At 34.2% G+C, this 17465-nt stretch overlaps 1 protein-coding gene across 4 annotated transcripts in view; it reads left to right on the forward strand.

Moving 5' to 3' along the window:
* LOC126891744 (zinc finger protein 271-like) overlaps window positions 1-17465 on the forward strand; it is a 235120-nt gene that overhangs the window by 46289 nt on the left and 171366 nt on the right. For 2 of the 4 annotated variants that reach the window (XM_050661017.1, XM_050661019.1), the window contains exon 3: window positions 243-1349. In XM_050661017.1, the coding sequence (XP_050516974.1) occupies window positions 243-1349 (1107 nt within the window). Of the gene's footprint in view, window positions 1-242; window positions 3399-17465 lie in introns of those variants that run through there. The other 2 variants (XM_050661020.1, XR_007700532.1) reach the window with 2 other exon arrangements.

The following is a 17465-nucleotide window of genomic DNA, read 5'->3' on the forward strand; positions in this document are numbered from 1 at the left end:
TTACATGGAGATACGTAAAGCAGAATTAGGGATAGAAGTGGAAGCTTTCTAAAATTGAATTTCACTTGTTGCTACTTGGAATTATTTCGAACCATTGTAGGGCAAATGCATACTTGAATAGTCAAACATTTTCTATCATGGGCGTAGCAAGGCTATCCTAACACTATATTCCTAACCTACCAATAATTATATTCGTTGGTTTTCTGTTCCAATAAAATGTTTATAGTTGGTTTGTATTTTAGGTTGTTGCCAGGAGGAAAACCAAATGAAAATTATGGAGACGTTATATTCATATAAAAGAACATATACAGATCATCACATTGAAGGAAAAATGTTAAATAAAAATGGGAACGTTGAGACTGCTGGACATAGATCTTACAAATGTGAAATTTGTTTCAAGCAATTTACTGCAAAAAGTAGTTTAGAAGCTCATTTGAGAGTGCACACTGAAGAAAAACTGCACAAGTGTGAAACTTGTTTAAAACAGTTTAGTAAAGCAAGTAACTTCAGACTCCATTTGAGAGTGCACACTGGAGAAAAACCGTTCATGTGTGAAATTTGTTTAAAACAGTTTAGTCAAGCAGGTTCTTTGAAAAAACACTTGAGAGTGCACACTGGAGAAAAACCGTACAAGTGTGAAATTTGTTTGAAACAGTTTAGTGAATCATGTAGTTTGACAACACATTTGAGAGTGCACACTGGAGAAACACCTTACAAGTGTGAAACTTGTTTTCAACAGTTTGGTCGAGCAGGTTCTTTGAAAATACATTTGAGAGTGCACACTGGAGAAAAACCGTTCAAATGTGAAATTTGTTTTAAACAGTTTTCTACACCAGATAGTTTGAAAAAACATTTGAGAGTGCACACTGGAGAAAAACCGTTCAAGTGTGAAATTTGTTTTAAACAGTTTAGTGAATCAGGTAGTCTGAAAACACATTTGAGAGTGCACACTGGAGAAAAACCGTTCAAATGTGAAATTTGTTTTAAACAGTTTTCTACACCAGATAGTTTGAAAAAACATTTGAGAGTGCACACTGGTGAAAAACCGTTCAAGTGTGAAATTTGTTTAAAGCAATTTGTTACAACAAGTGAAATGAAGAACCATTTGGGAGTGCACACTGGAGAAAAACGAGAAAAACCGTACAAGTGTGAAATTTGTTTTAAACAGTTTAGTAAATCAAATCATTTGAAAAAACACTTGAGAGTGCACACTGGAGAAAAACCGTACAAATGTGAAATTTGTTTTAAACAGTTTAGTGATTCAGGTGGTTTGAAAAAACATTTGAGAGTGCACACTGGAGAAAAACCGTTCAAGTGTGAAACTTGTTTTCAACAGTTTGGTCGAGCAGGTTCTTTGAAAACACATTTGAGAGTGCACACTGGAGAAAAACCGTTCAAGTGTGAAATTTGTTTTAAACAGTTTAGTGCATCAGGTAGTTTGAAAACACATTTGAGAGTGCACACTGGTGAAAAACCGTTCAAGTGTGAAATTTGTTTTAAACAGTTTAGTGCATCAGGTAGTTTGAAAACACATTTGAGAGTGCACACTGGTGAAAAACGGTTCAAGTGTGAAATTTGTTTAAAGCAATTTGTTACAACAAGTGAAATGAAGAACCATTTGGGAGTGCACACTGGAGAAAAACCGTACAAGTGTGAAATTTGTTTTAAACAGTTTAGTAAATCAGATAATTTGAAAACACATTTGAGAGTGCACACTGGAGATAAACCTTACCAGTGCGCTATTTGTTTAAAGCAATTTAGTGAAAAAAGTCATTTGAAAGTACACTTAAGAGTGCACACTGGAGAAAAACCGCTCAAATGTGAAATTTGTTTTAAACAGTTTTCTACAGCAAGTAGTTTGAAACATCATTTGAAATTTCACAATGACACTGAAGTAAAACTTTAGGAGTGTGAAATTTATTTAAAACAATTGAATCGGTCATTCCAAAAAGTGCATAAGTCCACAATTTTGAGACATAACTTTTTGAGCGGAATCGATTCCTTTTAAGATAAATTCACGTTGTGTGCAAAATGACACCAGTGTTTATAGAATAATACGTCGAAATATTCTACCAAAATTTATTTTATTTATTTATTTATTAGACGGGAAACCCCCATTACAAAGAATAATATGTAGTACATTTTTGATTAAAGGCTATATAGCTTAGTCTAAATAGCATCCTATTAAGAAAAGCTTAAAAGATTCATATAGGTACATATATACACTTACAAAATCAACAAAAGGTTATTTAAATAATAAATCCATTAGGTACGTAAGATATCACTAGTAAACTGGTACATATGTAATAGCTATATAACATTAAAATGTTTCCAAAAGAGTTCTCTTAAATGACTGCAAAGAGTTATTAAACACATCCAATCTATCTTCTATATTCAAAAACTCTAGGGATCGATCCATGAATGAGTGTCTACCATAATTTGTTGCATGAAAGCCAATAAAAATAAGTTATTTTGTGGAAGCATTCTCTGTGGAACAGCAAATTTCATTTGTGAAAGAATTTCTGGACATGATATCGTCGCACTAGAACAATACTAAGATATCTTCAAATATTTGACTTTTGAGTTATCTGCTCTATCTGATGTAAAATTTCATAAGCTATCTGGAGAGATACTAAGATTTGTTCAATCGGCTGCTTTGTGGTGTTTATGAGCAATATCTTAATATTGCACTAGTTGATTTGTTGGAAATACCTGGGTTAAAAGGAAGATATCTTAAAATACCTTTTTATTATCCGATTAATATTTGCCTTTTCTCATCATACTTGTCGTGAAATACCCGGACATTCCCACATGCTTTAGTCTAGCCCCACATCTGCATTACGATTTTTTTAACATATCAGTCTTTTTAAGTTGTCTTAGTATTTTACTAGCAAACTTGCCCGACTATTTCACCGAATGTGGCAAAGAAAATTTTAAATTAACCTGTTTTTTAAGTTGTCTCTATTTCCCTAACTAAGCTTCAAAAATAAGGATTATTTGAGTAAATGTCCGAGTATATCCCCACGCTCACCTACGAGTTCGTGGATGAGTCGGTCAGTTACAGTAAAGTTGTTCACTTTCACTGGTCAGTTCAAGTTGCTCTCCGACTGCAATAGAGTGCGGATGCTAGAAGTCGTTTTTTAAATTCCTTATCGTGGGGCATACCCAAAATGAGGGTGACTCTATGCATTCCTGCATAGAGTCTGCCAAAAAAAGAGCTTTACTGAGTGGACCTATTTCAACTCCACAGGAAATGGCAATGATCATAAAATTAACCAAAAAAAAAACAGGAAAGCCTTACATGGTTAATAATTTTCAATTTTATGATATTTTAGATTGGAAAAAGTAGCGATTAAAAAATATTCGCGGAAGTTTTTTTTTTAATTTATTATTGTTTATTGAGTGGAATTTTAGTATAAATGATTTAACCAGTTGGTAATATTTGATTTTATTTTATAAATTTATGTAATAATATATGCTATTTCGTGAAGTTTCAGTAAAAAATAAAAAATTAAAATACCTACTGCATTGTTGTGCAAATAATTATTGTGTAAAGATAACTTGAAAAATTAATGAAACAAGACAAAGTGGTCAAGTGCGTCAAAAAATAGTGTAAGAGTGGGATATTTTTAAATGCTAATAATAGTAACAAAATTAATTGCTGAAAAATAGAATTGGTGAAATACTAGGATAAGATGAAGAAAAATAAAGATTTTTTAAAGAATATTACAAAAAATAAATACAATACTAGGAAGACTTCGACACTTAGCAAAGATAAATTGTATATATCAAAAATTTGTTCAAGTTGCAATGGGTGGGAAAAGCTCTCAGTGCTGATCAGTCAGAGAATGGAGAACAGGCCTACGTTCTTTCCGATGAGGCTCCAATAAGAGCCGAAAATCGCGATTCAGAGGACTGGACTGCGCTCCGTATTCTAATTGAAAAGTAAGATTGTTTTGCCTTCGCATTGCAACTGAATTAAAAATAAAATTTTTATTTTATTTTTATATTGGTCTTTACTCCTTCGAGTAACTAGGCCCATTTTCTGTTGGAAAAAGTGATTCAATAAAATTGTGTTTTGACTAGGAAAGTTTTGGGGTAGTTCTGATTTCTTTCATTATACAGGGTGATTGATTAGTGTGAGGAAGCTCAGTAGATCTGTTATAGTAAAAATTACAAAAAAAAAAGTTATTGACAAAAATTGTAGGCAGCTTTAAACTCCACATTTTAAAATTAGTTACAATCTTACAGGGTGTTCCATAAGATGGTGGCAGACCAAACTTATGTTTTTTTAAATAGAACACCCTGTATTTTATTTTAAATTTGAAATCTGCTTCACTTCCACATCACAACAATGTAAAGTTTTATATATAAGTATAACCAATATTACCTGAAAATCGTATCAAGTTTAACTCCCTGTATAATTAAAAAGGATTACAAAAACATTGAGCTATTGCAACCATAGTTTTTAATAATTTTTAAAAATTATAAAACATATTCGTTTTTATAATATTCGTTAAATCAAATACAGGGTAAGTCAAAATGCAAGTACATTATCTGCTTGGTAATTTTAAATAGAACACCCTGTATTTTATATCACTATCGAAAAGTACTAATATCGTACTTCAAATTTTATGAAGTACTCCCTATACCTAAAGTTATCAGTTTTCTAGATATTTTTATTTTTCCATCAAATTATTAATTTGGTAGATATTTTAACGTTTACCAATAATTATTGTGAGTTGGCCATGATTGATTTGTCAGAAACTGACAGTTTGACATTAACTAGTAATTTTAACTTATCTTACTTAAGTAAAGTGTTCAAAATGACCTCCCAAAACATCTATGCATACTTGAACGCGGTCATTGAAAGAGTTGCTTACATTACTAAGCATTTGTAAAGAAATATTTTGAAATGCAATTCGAATTCTATTTTTCATATCATCCCTTGTATTTTATATACTTCATTCTTAACGTAACCCCAAAAAAATGATTTTATTGAAATCTGGTGACCTTAAGTGCCACCTTACCGGTCCATCCCTTCCGATCCATCTTTCACCAAACTGATCATTAAGTTCACCACGTACTAATTCGTTGTGGTGCGCAGGAGCACCGTCATGTAGAAACCACATTTGTTCACGTATATTAAGTCATTGATTATAAATATTCCATGTAGTTATTAATCAATGATTAAGTGGAACCTCTTCTAATAATATCGGTAATTGGTTTACGATAAAATCTAAATAAATGTCACCATTTAAGTTATCTTCAAAAAAATATGGTCCTATTATACGGTTACCGACGATACCTCCCCACACATTTAGAGACCATCTTGTTTGACTATGTGTTACTATGTGGTATGGATTACTTGTTGAATAGTAGTGAAAGTTATGCCTATTAACAGAACCGTTTCGATGGAATGTAGCTTCATCGCCCAATAAGACATAATCAAAAAAATCTCTGCTCATTAATTTTTTCTAAGGCCCATTCACAAAATACTATTCGTTTCTGAAAATCATCATTATTTAATTCTTGGTGCTTTTGTATATAAGGGTGCATCTTGTTTTTAGATAGAATGTTTTGAACAGAGTAGTAACTAAGTTCTTGTTCATTGGAAATACACCTTATACTTGTGTGTGGGCTTTCTGTAAATGCCATCAACACACTCATTTCGTTTTCCTCTGTCACACTAGTGTTTGTTCGTTTATATTTTTCATAATTCACTGAACCAGTGCAGTTAAATCGATCTTTCAATTTTTCAAATGTATCTTGTCTAGGTTGCCGCCTATCTGGTAACCGTTCTTGATAAATGCTAGATGATAGTAATGAATTTTATTGCATTCCCCAAAATCCAGATCATATCTACCATTTCATCAGTAGTAAAATTCATTATTGCTAATTTAAATTGAATTAATTACTGAATTACTAGATAATAATTGTTGCTAATTTACGGTGTATCCCAATACTGAATTAATAAACAATAATGTCAAACTGTCAGTTTCTGACAAATCAATCATGGCCAACTCACTATAATAATTATTGGTAAACGTTAAAATATCTACCAAAATAATACTTTGATGGAAAAATAAAAATATCTAGAAAACTGATAACTTGAGGTATAGGAAGTACTTGATAAAATTTGAAGTACGATATTAGTACTTTTCGATAGTGATATAAAATACAGGGTGTTCTATTTAAAATTACCAAGAAAATAATGTACTTGCCTTTTGACTTACCCCGTATTTGATTTAACGAATATTATAAAAACGAATATGTTTTATAATTTTCAACAATTATTAAAAAACTATGGTTGCAATAGAGCAATGTTCCTATACTCCTTTTTAATTATACAGGGAGTTAAACTTAATACGATTTTCAGGTAATATTGGATATAACTTTTTAAATACCCGGTATAACGTAATAAACCTTTACATTGTTGTGATGTGGAAGTGAAGCAGATTTCAAATTTGAAATAAAATACAGGGTGTTCCATTTAAAAAAACATAAGTTTGGTCTGCCACCATCTTATGGTACACCCTGTAAGATTGTAACTAATTTTAAAATGTGGAGTTTAAAGCTGCCTACAATTTTTGTCAATAACTTTTTTTTGTAATTTTTACTATAACAGATCTCCTGAGCTTCCTCACACTAATCAATCAACCTGTATATGGATTTTGGGCTGCTGAATCCGAATATGAGGTTTGCGGACAAAATTTCTTGCCGAAACATTAAAAAAATCGCGAAAAAACGCTTCCGCTTTTTTGCTTAAATCTCGAAAACTATTAACTTTTAGTAAATGGTATGTTAACAGAAATTAAAGCACTTAAAATTATCTACAAACATCACTATGTACTTTTTTATCAGACGAACCGTTCGGTCTAAAGTACAAGTTGAAAAATGCCAATTTTTAACGGTCTCTTTTTAACCTAATGGGCAAAACCCACTTTTTACATTCCAAAAACTTATTTTTTATTAGAATGCTGTCATTTGATAAATTTCTCCTAGTTTTCTGTACAAATAATAAATGTTAGTTCATAGGTATGGTATATAAAAAAATATGTCTCTTGTGGCAGCTTCCATGAGTCCATTCCGTCCTAAGAGGCCGGGAATGTCTCTGCTTTTCCCTTAGAGCCACAGATGGAATCGTAGTTTCAGTTGGTGTGAACATTTCCTTCGCATCTGTTATCCTGATTTCTGATAAACCTTGAGGTTTTGCCCTTTTAAAATTAATTAGTTGAACAGCTCCCTGACTTACATATACCTCAGGAGCCGTTTTTTTTTATCCGAGAAATGGATTTCTTAGGAGCTACTTGATGTTTTGGTCAATACAAGAAATGCCACATATGACGTGAAAAGTGTGGTATTCGCCGATTGTATGTACGTTAAAATCAGCGTTATCGTACACCTGCTGTGTAAAGCATGGCAGACCAATTTTCTGCGGATCGCCTGCGAATGCTGACACTTCCGGGCGAACAGCTTCTGTATAGGATGAACAAAACCCCAAAGAGGAAACTACATAAACTTATTTTTTTGAGCCGTACTTTTTGTAGAGAAAACGGCCAACCCTGCAAGGACTGCCGCTACAAGACTTTGAGCAAGCGTGTTGCTTATCTGGAAGTGTCAGCAATCGCAGGCGATCAGCAGAAAATTGACCAGCCGTGCTTTACACAACAGGTGTACGAAAATGCTGATTTTAACCCTTTCTATGCCAGGCCTTAATTTGCATGTTGGTCCCTCAATCCCAAAGGTTTTTTCATGCTTAGAGTCCCATTGCCTTATATATACGTCGCATATAAATGAACAAATAAATGACCAAAACATGTTTTTTAATGAGTTTTTTTAACCAACTTAAACGTTTTCATTTCAAAAGTACTCATCAGATAGTAAAACTAACTTGAAAAAATGTAACTAACTTAACAAAAATAATGTAATTTAAATTAACATTAAAAGTTTTCTTTTGTGTGGTACTCCTCAAAACATGACACTACGCAAAGACCGACTCCACATCTTGCACACATGTATATCGATTCGCTTCTTTTTTTTTTCTGGTCTTTTCTGTGGCTACAAACGCTTCACCTCCTAGCAGCTACCTATAAGCGTTGCCACCAGTGCTACAATATAGCATACATCTAAAATATGTGAACAAATATACATATACAGCAATGGGTCCGCATGACCTGTCTTAGGTGCCAACATTTTGTGGCTTTGGGAACAATAATTGGGAAAAGCAGAGACATTCTCGGTATTTTAAGATGGAATAGATTCATGGAAGCTGTGGGAAGAGACATACCATATTCATATTATGAACTAACATTTATTATTTGTACAGAAAACTAGGAGAAATTTATCAAATGACAGCATTCTAATAAAAACTAAAGTTTTGGAATGTAAAAAGTGGGTTTTGCCGAGACCGTTAAAAATTGGCAATTTTCAACTTGAACTTTAGACCAAACGGTTCGTTTGAAAAAAAAAAGTAAATAGTGATATTTGTAGATCATTTTAAGTACTTTAATTTCTGTTAACAGACCATTTACTAAAAGTGAATAGTTTTCGAGATTTGAGCAAAAAAGCGGAAAAACGCTGAAATTTTTCGATTTTTTCGCGATTTTTATAATGTTCCGGCAAGAAATTTTGTCCGCAAACCTCATATTCGGATACAGCAGCCCAAAATCCATATATAATGAAAGAAATCAGAACTACCCCAAAACTTTCCCACTAGGGAGCTCGTAGAGTACAAATTCACTGAATCAAAGCCTTGGAGGTGTTACCAAGGAAATGGACCAAAAGTTTTCGATTTAAAAATATTTTAGTAATATTTTAATATTTTTTAAATATTATTAATAATGCTATTAGGATCGAAAACTTCATCTTTTCATCTTTTTTCATCTTTTTTCATAAAACTTGGTATGTGGGGTTATAATATTTGGAACAACTTTTCCAAATAACTTTTTCCGATATCTCTAACGCGAAGCAAACCGAATCGCATATCGAAAATTAACCCTGTTTGTGTATTCGCAGTAGGCCGCGTTTAAAATTTAAAGTTCAGTTGATTATTTTAAAAATTGTGAAACATCACCCTGTATGACTGTGCAAAATTACAAATCTGTATATATTTTGATAGCCGAAACATAGGTGTGTCTTCATCTTAAATGCGACACACTCAGGGACGTATTTAGGGGTTGGCGAAAGAGGCGCCCGCCAAGGGCGCAAGAGTGAGGGGGCGCAAAATTAGCGGAAGAAAAACTTATAGGAAATCCAAGGTTTTAATTTTATAAACTAAGCATTTTTCCTACTTTCGATGAAAAAATATGATGCCGTATTCTAGCAAAATTAAAAAGAAGAGAATACATAAATACCGGTACGGTGTCAGTAACATTATAAAAATAATTGTAATATATAAAGGATTTTAAGTTTTGTTAACTGGATGGTTTGCAGCGTTGCAAGCTAATACTAATACGGCAGCGTAATACAGGTGGCACAAGAAGCGGAGTGCGTCGAGCGGCAGAAGATAGAACTGATCATGCTCTCAGTGCGCGAGCAGCGAAGCGGAGCTGCACACAACGTCAAATTCAGTTCAGGCTATGAATCACGGCTCGTGAGTTGTGAAGAAGACGTAGACTGGCGATTGCTAGTTCTCTTGCTCGAAAAATTTGTGAGATATCTAGAAGAAGTAGCTATTGTATTTTTTGTACTCTATCTGTGCTGTCTTTGACTGTAGGTACTCCAGACGTTCCGCATTCCGAACAAACGAGTCAAGTCATAAGATACATTGATTTCTCTAGTGGTCAGGAATTTACAACAGCGTACAAGCTCACATTGACAACATCAATGACTTAGTTAGATTTGTGCCATGTGCCGCGCACAGCTTGAATTTGGTCGGTGTTCATGCAGCAGAAGTATCCCCAATGATGATCACTTTTTTGGTATTGTAAAGAGTATATTCTGTTTTGCCAGTGGTTCAACGATACGATGGGAATGTTTTAACAAGTTTTTGGATAGCACTCTGAAGGTACACAGTTACACACGATGGTCTTCAAAAAGACAGGCCATCACTTCTATTGAGAAAAACATTAAGGGATTATACACTGCTCTAAAGGAGCTGGCCAACAATCATGAATGGAATAATGAAACTGTTTTTGGGGCTTCAAGCATAATCAAAAACAATAAAACACTGAAAACGTTTGTTTTCTATACTTCCACAAAATTTATTACAAATTAGTGACTACAGCTGTTTCGGCAGAGTGCCTTTCTCAAGTGATATAGTTTACAATGTGTTTGCCTTTTTAAGTCTTCAACTGAAGAGGTTGAGGAGTGGGGAGCTGTTTGTCTCGAGTTGGTCATTCAGAATTATATCTGTATTTTTCAGTTTATTAATTTCCATAGATTCCAAAAAAGATAGCTTAAGGCCTTTATTTTGAATATGCAGAATTTGAAACTCTTCATTGAAAGAATGATTATGATCTAGAAGGTGAAGTGCGTATGTAGAAGTGTCTGTTTTTCTATTGTTGAATGCCCTTTTGTGTTCTGCTATCCGTTTGTCAAAAGTTCTGCCAGTTTGACCGATGTACGTTTTCGGACAGTCACCACAAGTTAGTTTGTACACACCACTCTGTAGTTGCTTTCTCTTTCGGCTTTTATTGTTCTTAATATATTTGCTTAAGTTGTTGTTAGTTCTGAACGCTGGTGTTATTCCTTTCTTTTTTATGTATCTGGCTATTTTTGTTGTTATCTTGCCAGTATATGAGAGAGAGCAGAAGGTACTGGGTTCTTTCTGTGGTGGTGGATACACTTAAACCAAAAACTCCATAAGAAAGTCCTGAAATTTGTGTATCCACCACCACAGAAAGAACCCAGTACCTTCTGCTCTCTCACATATACTGGCAAGATAACAACAAAAATAGCCAGATACATAAAAAGGAAAGGAATAACACCAGCTTTCAGAACTAACAACAACTTAAGTAAATATATTAAGAACAATAAAAGCCGAAAGAGAAAGCAACTACAGAGTGGTGTGTACAAACTAACTTGTGGTGACTGTCCGAAAACGTACATCGGTCAAACTGGCAGAACTTTTGACAAACGGATAGCAGAACACAAAAGGGCATTCAACAATAGAAAAACAGACACTTCTACATACGCTCTTCACCTTCTAGATCATAATCATTCTTTCAATGAAGAGTTTCAAATTCTGCATATTCAAAATAAAGGCCTTAAGCTATCTTATTTAGAATCTATGGAAATTAATAAACTGAAAAATACAGATATAATTCTGAATGACCAACTCGAGACAAACAGCTCCCCACTCCTCAACCTCTTCAGTTGAAGACTTAAAAAGGCAAACACATTGTAAACTAAGTATATCACTTGAGAAAGGCACTCTGCCGAAACAGCTGTAGTCACTAACTTGTAATAAATTTTGTGGACGTATAGAAAACAAACGTTTTCAGTGTTTTATTGTTAGATAAAATGAACTTCCATCAAGTAACGGTCGAATCCGTCAATTATAATCAAAAACATTGATTTTAAGTTTATCTGCCTGCTCTATTTGTGGTCTGAAATATTAATATCAATTGATTGTACAAACAAGTCATTACAAGCTAAAGACACGTCTCTTGACATTGCATCAAAACTGTTGAATGGCCTGTCCAAGAAGATTAAGGCCGCACCTACATTGGATCCGATTTTCTCCGATCAGATCAGATCCGACGTCGGAATAGAAAATAAACCCATAGTATTAAATGGGGGTGCCTACATTGGATCCGTTTTTCTCCGATCCGATCAGATCCGACGTCGGAATAAAAAATAAACCCATAGTATTAAATGGGAATGCCTACATTGGATCCGTTTTTCTCCGATCCGATCAGATCAGATCCGATATCGGCCGACGTCGGGAGTAGCTTCTCCTATTCTCATCGAGAAGTGTTTGGTTTCATTCCGATTGGTTGCAAGTTGAGTTGCAATTTTAGTTGCAAGTTGTTTGCAAGTTGGTTGCAAATTGGTTGCAAGTTGGTTGCAAATTGGTTGCAAACTGGTTGCAAGTTGGTTGCAAGTTGGGGGTTGCAAGCTAACATGTTTAAATATATTCAATGTCATCATCTCCTTACATCGGAACTCATTGTCGGTGGTCGGAAGATTACTGAACCAATGTAGGCACCCTCGCCGGAAAACCGGTCTGATCGGATCTGATCTGATCGGAGAAAGACGGATCCAATGTAGGCGCCGCCTGTCGGATCGGATCTGATCTGATCTGATCGGAGAAAATCGGATCCAATGTAGGTGTGCACTTAGAAACGGCGTGATGATGATGTGGATGATATAATTTCCAAAGCTGTATCAACATGTGATGTAATTGGCATTAAGAATTCATTTCCAAATACACGAACTAAGAGAGTTAAAGCCTTATCATCAGACATGGCTATGGATGAGAGCTGCCTCATACCTCAAAGACAAGAATTCCAACTATAATGTTTTTTGGTTTATGACAAATTAATAACCAAAATGAGTAAAAGAAAGGCCTACACAAAAGTTTCAAATGATTTTGGATTCTTATCAGGGTCATCACTGCAAAAAAAAACGGACTCTGATTTGAAAAACTGTGCAAAAGATTCTGGCCTCAAATATAGCAGAGATGTGGACGCTGTTGAAATAGTAAGAGAAATTAGAAGTTTCAAATTCCATATGAACGAGCTGCTTGACCAGTTGGGCTCGGCATTTCACTTAGAAATTTTGCAAGCAATTCATAAGTACCAGCTAAGAGATGCTTACGCAAATATTGAAATCGCTTACAGAATTTACCTTACAATGCCGGTTAGCGTTGCATCGTGTGAAAGGACATTCAGTAAACTTAAACTTATTAAGAACTATTTACGGTCGAGAACTGGCCAAACACGCATGAGCAATCTGGCAATCTTATCAATTGAATACGAAACAGCTTCAAAACTTAAGGGGGCGGTAGCATTGAATTTCGCCAAGGGCGCAGGAATGGCAAGATACGTCCCTGGACACACTGTATCTTATCAATTTGATAATTTATTGCAACGAACATAGTCGTATTTTTTATAGATTTAAAATATACAATCAAAGTACTGACTAATTCATTGATTTTATTAAAAAAAAGTTCAAATTGATTGAATTGAAGTATTGAACCAATTAATGTGTAATAATATTATATAATATACAGAGTGAGTTTTATGTATGGAAACACCCAATTTTTATTGATTATGGTGGGTAGGGGTTTTCTAATGTGGCCGATATTATATAGTAATACTTACATTGTTGTCAGATCTTCCTTTTTTCTGAAAATCTAATTAACTTTCTCAGTTCAAATAGAACACCCTGTATATTTTTTGCGTTTTGAAGTCCTCAAGAAATAATGATTATTTTCCATGTTATATTCCCTAAACCTGAACGCTAGAATTTCGGAGATATTGCTACATTTATTAAAAAAAACTTTTTAAACAAATTATAAAAATCAATTTTTTCGGCCCGGCTAGACATTATTTTGCGTTCTTCGGACCATTGCGAACAAAAAATTTCTCGCAATTTTTCTCTAAAAAGTTAATCGTTTTCGAGTTATAAATAATTTAAAACTGAAAAGAAATCGAATAATGACGATTTTCTTCTTCTTCTTATAATAGGCCTCTTGGCCTGTTCCCTACCGATTTCGCGCTTGTATTCGTAGCTGTGATGTTGACTGCCAGCTATCTCGCCACCTTTTAAAGGGCCTTCCTATTGGTCGCTTGCCTGTTGGCTTCGAATCCCTGGCTATACGGGCTATTCTCTCGCTGTCCATTCTCGTTACATGCTGATTCCACTTTCGTCGTCTCTGTCTTCCCCACCGTACTATATCTTGTATGTCACAGAGATCTCTTATTCTGTCGTTCGGTATTCTGTCTCTCAGTGTTTTCCCAGTTATTGACCTCAGCGTTCTCATTTCTGATGTTCTCAGTATCCTCTTGGATTCTGCTGTGTCACATCTTGTTTCTATCGCGTACGTCATGATCGGTCTTACACATGATTTGTATATGCGTACTTTCCCTTCCAGCCTCATATCTTTGTTTCTCCAGATGACATCCCTCAGACATCCTGACACGTAATTGGCTTTATTTGCTTGCTTTCGGACGCTCTCTTTAGCATCTCCATAACTACATATTTCGATTCCCAGATATTGGAATCTCGGGACTTGTTCAATTAGTTCGTTGTTAATTACTAATTTGTATCTTATGGGTTCCCTTGACACTACCAGGGATTTTGTCTTGGCTGTTGATATTTTCATGCTGTAGTTCTTCGCCACTGTATTGAAAGTTTGTGCCATTCGCTGTAGGTTATCCTCGTTATCGGAGATTAAGATTGCGTCGTCAGCATAACAGAGGATTTTTATTTGTTTTTACGCCATCTTATATCCATTTCCAGTACCGTTAATGTTTTCTATGATTTTGTCCATGACTAAATTAAAAAGCAAAGTCTGATTCCCGAGTTGATTTCTACACAAATCAAAAATATTATTTTTGAAACGCGAAGTACAGAAATTCCTAAAGCCTTATTTTTCACTAGGTTTCATTCTAAAATATTGTTTTTTAGTTGTTAATGCATCCCGATCGCCCGTCCTCTCATACGCTCTTCATTAATATTTATTATAAAGCAATGTTTTAGAATAAAACGTGCCAAAATTTTATAGTGAGCCCCTGGAATAAAGGTTTAGCTTGAATTTGGGTACTCCGCAGTTTCAAACATAATTTTTTATTTGTGTACATATTTGAACCTTGAAAATCGCCGTTATTCGATTTTTTCAGTTTTAAATTGTTTGTAACTCGAAAACAATTAACTTTAGAGGAAAATTACAAAAGACCTTTTTTGCCCCCAAGAATCCAAAGATTTTTTTAACAAATGTAGCAATAACTCCGTAACTATGGCATTTAGGTATAGGGAATAAGAAAAATAATCAGTATATTTGAAGGACTTCGAAACACAAAAAATATACAGGGTGTTCCATTTGAAATAATAAAGTTCATTAGATTTCCAGAAAAACGGAAAATCTGACAACAATGTAATTATCACTGTAATATCGGCTGCACTAGAAAACCCCTACCCACCAAAACCTATAGAAATCGTGTAAGCCGTTTCCGAGATACTTGATACTATTTCTATACAATAAACTCACTATTATATTAATTATTATAATAATACTATATTAATAAGCATTAATTGGTTCAATATTTCCATGCAATCAGTTTGAACTTTTTATGATAAAATTAGTAAATTAGTCAGTATTTTGATTGTATATTTTGAATCTATAAAAAATACGACTATGTTAGTTGCAATAAATTATCAAATTGATAAGATACAGTGTGTCGCATTTAAGATGAAGACATCCCTATGTTTCGGCTATCAAAATATATACAGATTTGTAATTTTGCACAGTCATACAGGGCGATGTTTCACAATTTTTAAAATAGTCAACTGAACTTTAAATTTTAAACGCGGAATACTGCGAATACACAAACAGGGTGAATTTTCGATTTGCTTCGCGTTAGAGATATCGGAAAAAGTTATTTGGAAAAGTTGTTCCAAATATTATTATAACCCCACATACCAAATGTTATGACTAGATTCACACTTTTAGTTTTTTTTCAGTTGTTGTAGTCAGGATCCTAAATCCTACAATTGGCTGTCCCGAGATGCATCTCGAGACAGCCAAAAACGGTTTTTTCGATTTTTTCGTTCTTTCCGCTCAGATATTAAAAATTCTGCCTCTGCCATTCAAAAGAACGGCAAAAAAATACACAAAAAAATACTATTTAAAAGTTGGCCAAATCATATTATCATAATCTAAAAATTTTTTGAAAATTTCACAAATTTTTTCTGTGCTCATTTTTCATTACAAAAATCTGAAAAAAATCAGGTTGTTTTATATTCAAAAGATACAGCCTCGTGAATTTTTTCAGCTTTTTTAAAGTAAAATTGCGCTCACAAAAAAATAAAACCTAAAAATTCTTCTTTTCTCGATTTGATACTTTTTAGGAAAAATACCAAGTTTCTTGTAAAAGGTATATATTAAAATACCCTAAATAAGGGTCACAATACAAAACGTTTTCGGATTAAGGAATCCATCATCAGTGTTTAAAAGCCAAAATTTGCATGCCTGAGCCACCAAAATGTATCGGGTAAAAACCCTTTAAATGTAAATAATAAGGATGTTTTACATATTTATATAAAATTCATTGGATGGTATAGATAAACCTGGATGTTACCCAGGGCAACACAGGACTCTCTCCACGTGGTTGGAACTTTTTTTGGAGAAAACCTCACATATTGGATTTCAATGGCCAACTGAAATCCAATATGTGAGGTTTTCTCCAAAAAAAGTTCCAACCACGTGGAGAGAGTCCTGTGTTGCCCTGGGTAACATCCAGGTTTATCTATACCATCCAATGAATTTTATATAAATATGTAAAACATCCTTATTATTTACATTTAAAGGGTTTTTACCCGATACATTTTGGTGGCTCAGGCATGCAAATTTTGGCTTTTAAACACTGATGATGGATTCCTTAATCCGAAAACGTTTTGTATTGTGACCCTTATTTAGGGTATTTTAATATATACCTTTTACAAGAAACTTGGTATTTTTGTGATTTATGGTATACAGCCAGCTACAGGAAGTTTATTTTCCTCCTGGACTTTTTAGGACTTCTGGGAAGCTAAAAATTTGCATGAGGGCATAATTTTATATCCTTTATCGAAAACATAAGTAGCGGGGCTGATCGATGCGGGGGCATTTCTGACCATCTTATCCAGCTATAGCCTTTGAAGCCCTTACGATTATTTCATGCACTTCAGTTAAAATAGTATCAGTATTGTCTTCAGAAAGTACATTATTTTTTTCCAAGAGCTTAACCTTCTCTCTTAACGATTCAATCTCAGTTGACATTGATTCAAGCCGTCTCAACAACATAGGTAAACTTTTGAAAGCAAGACGGCATTCACTAAAGAAGAAAACCAACGACTGATTTTGAATCACTACTGCTCTGAATTCTGAAGGTGCTAGCTCAGTGCATTTTTCATTACTATGATATGTTGTATGACAACTGTCACAGGTAACAATTTTATCCTATGGAGCTGTCCATTAATCACGTGAGGCTCGAAAGGGGGGGGGAGTGTTCCATAAAAAATCACGAAAGGTCACAAGGGGTAGGGGGGTCTAGTAATAATATCACGTGTATTTATTTTTTAAGGAAAATGCCCGAAACTCAATTAAAAAGTCGCGTTACATGTATTTATTTTTTCGTCAAATGCACACAAAAATCGAAAGTGGCATTTTTGTGACCTTAGAGTATGGAAAAATTTTTACCCTCTCCCTGGAGTGACCGCAACGAGAACGAAACTGAAGCCAAAACCAAGTTAGAACCAAACACGAGTGCCAGTGGCGTATCGCGTAGGCCAGAAGAAACTATATAAAACTACAT

Source organism: Diabrotica virgifera, chromosome 9 (assembly GCF_917563875.1).
Source record: "Diabrotica virgifera virgifera chromosome 9, PGI_DIABVI_V3a".
Classification (NCBI taxonomy): domain Eukaryota; kingdom Metazoa; phylum Arthropoda; class Insecta; order Coleoptera; family Chrysomelidae; genus Diabrotica; species Diabrotica virgifera.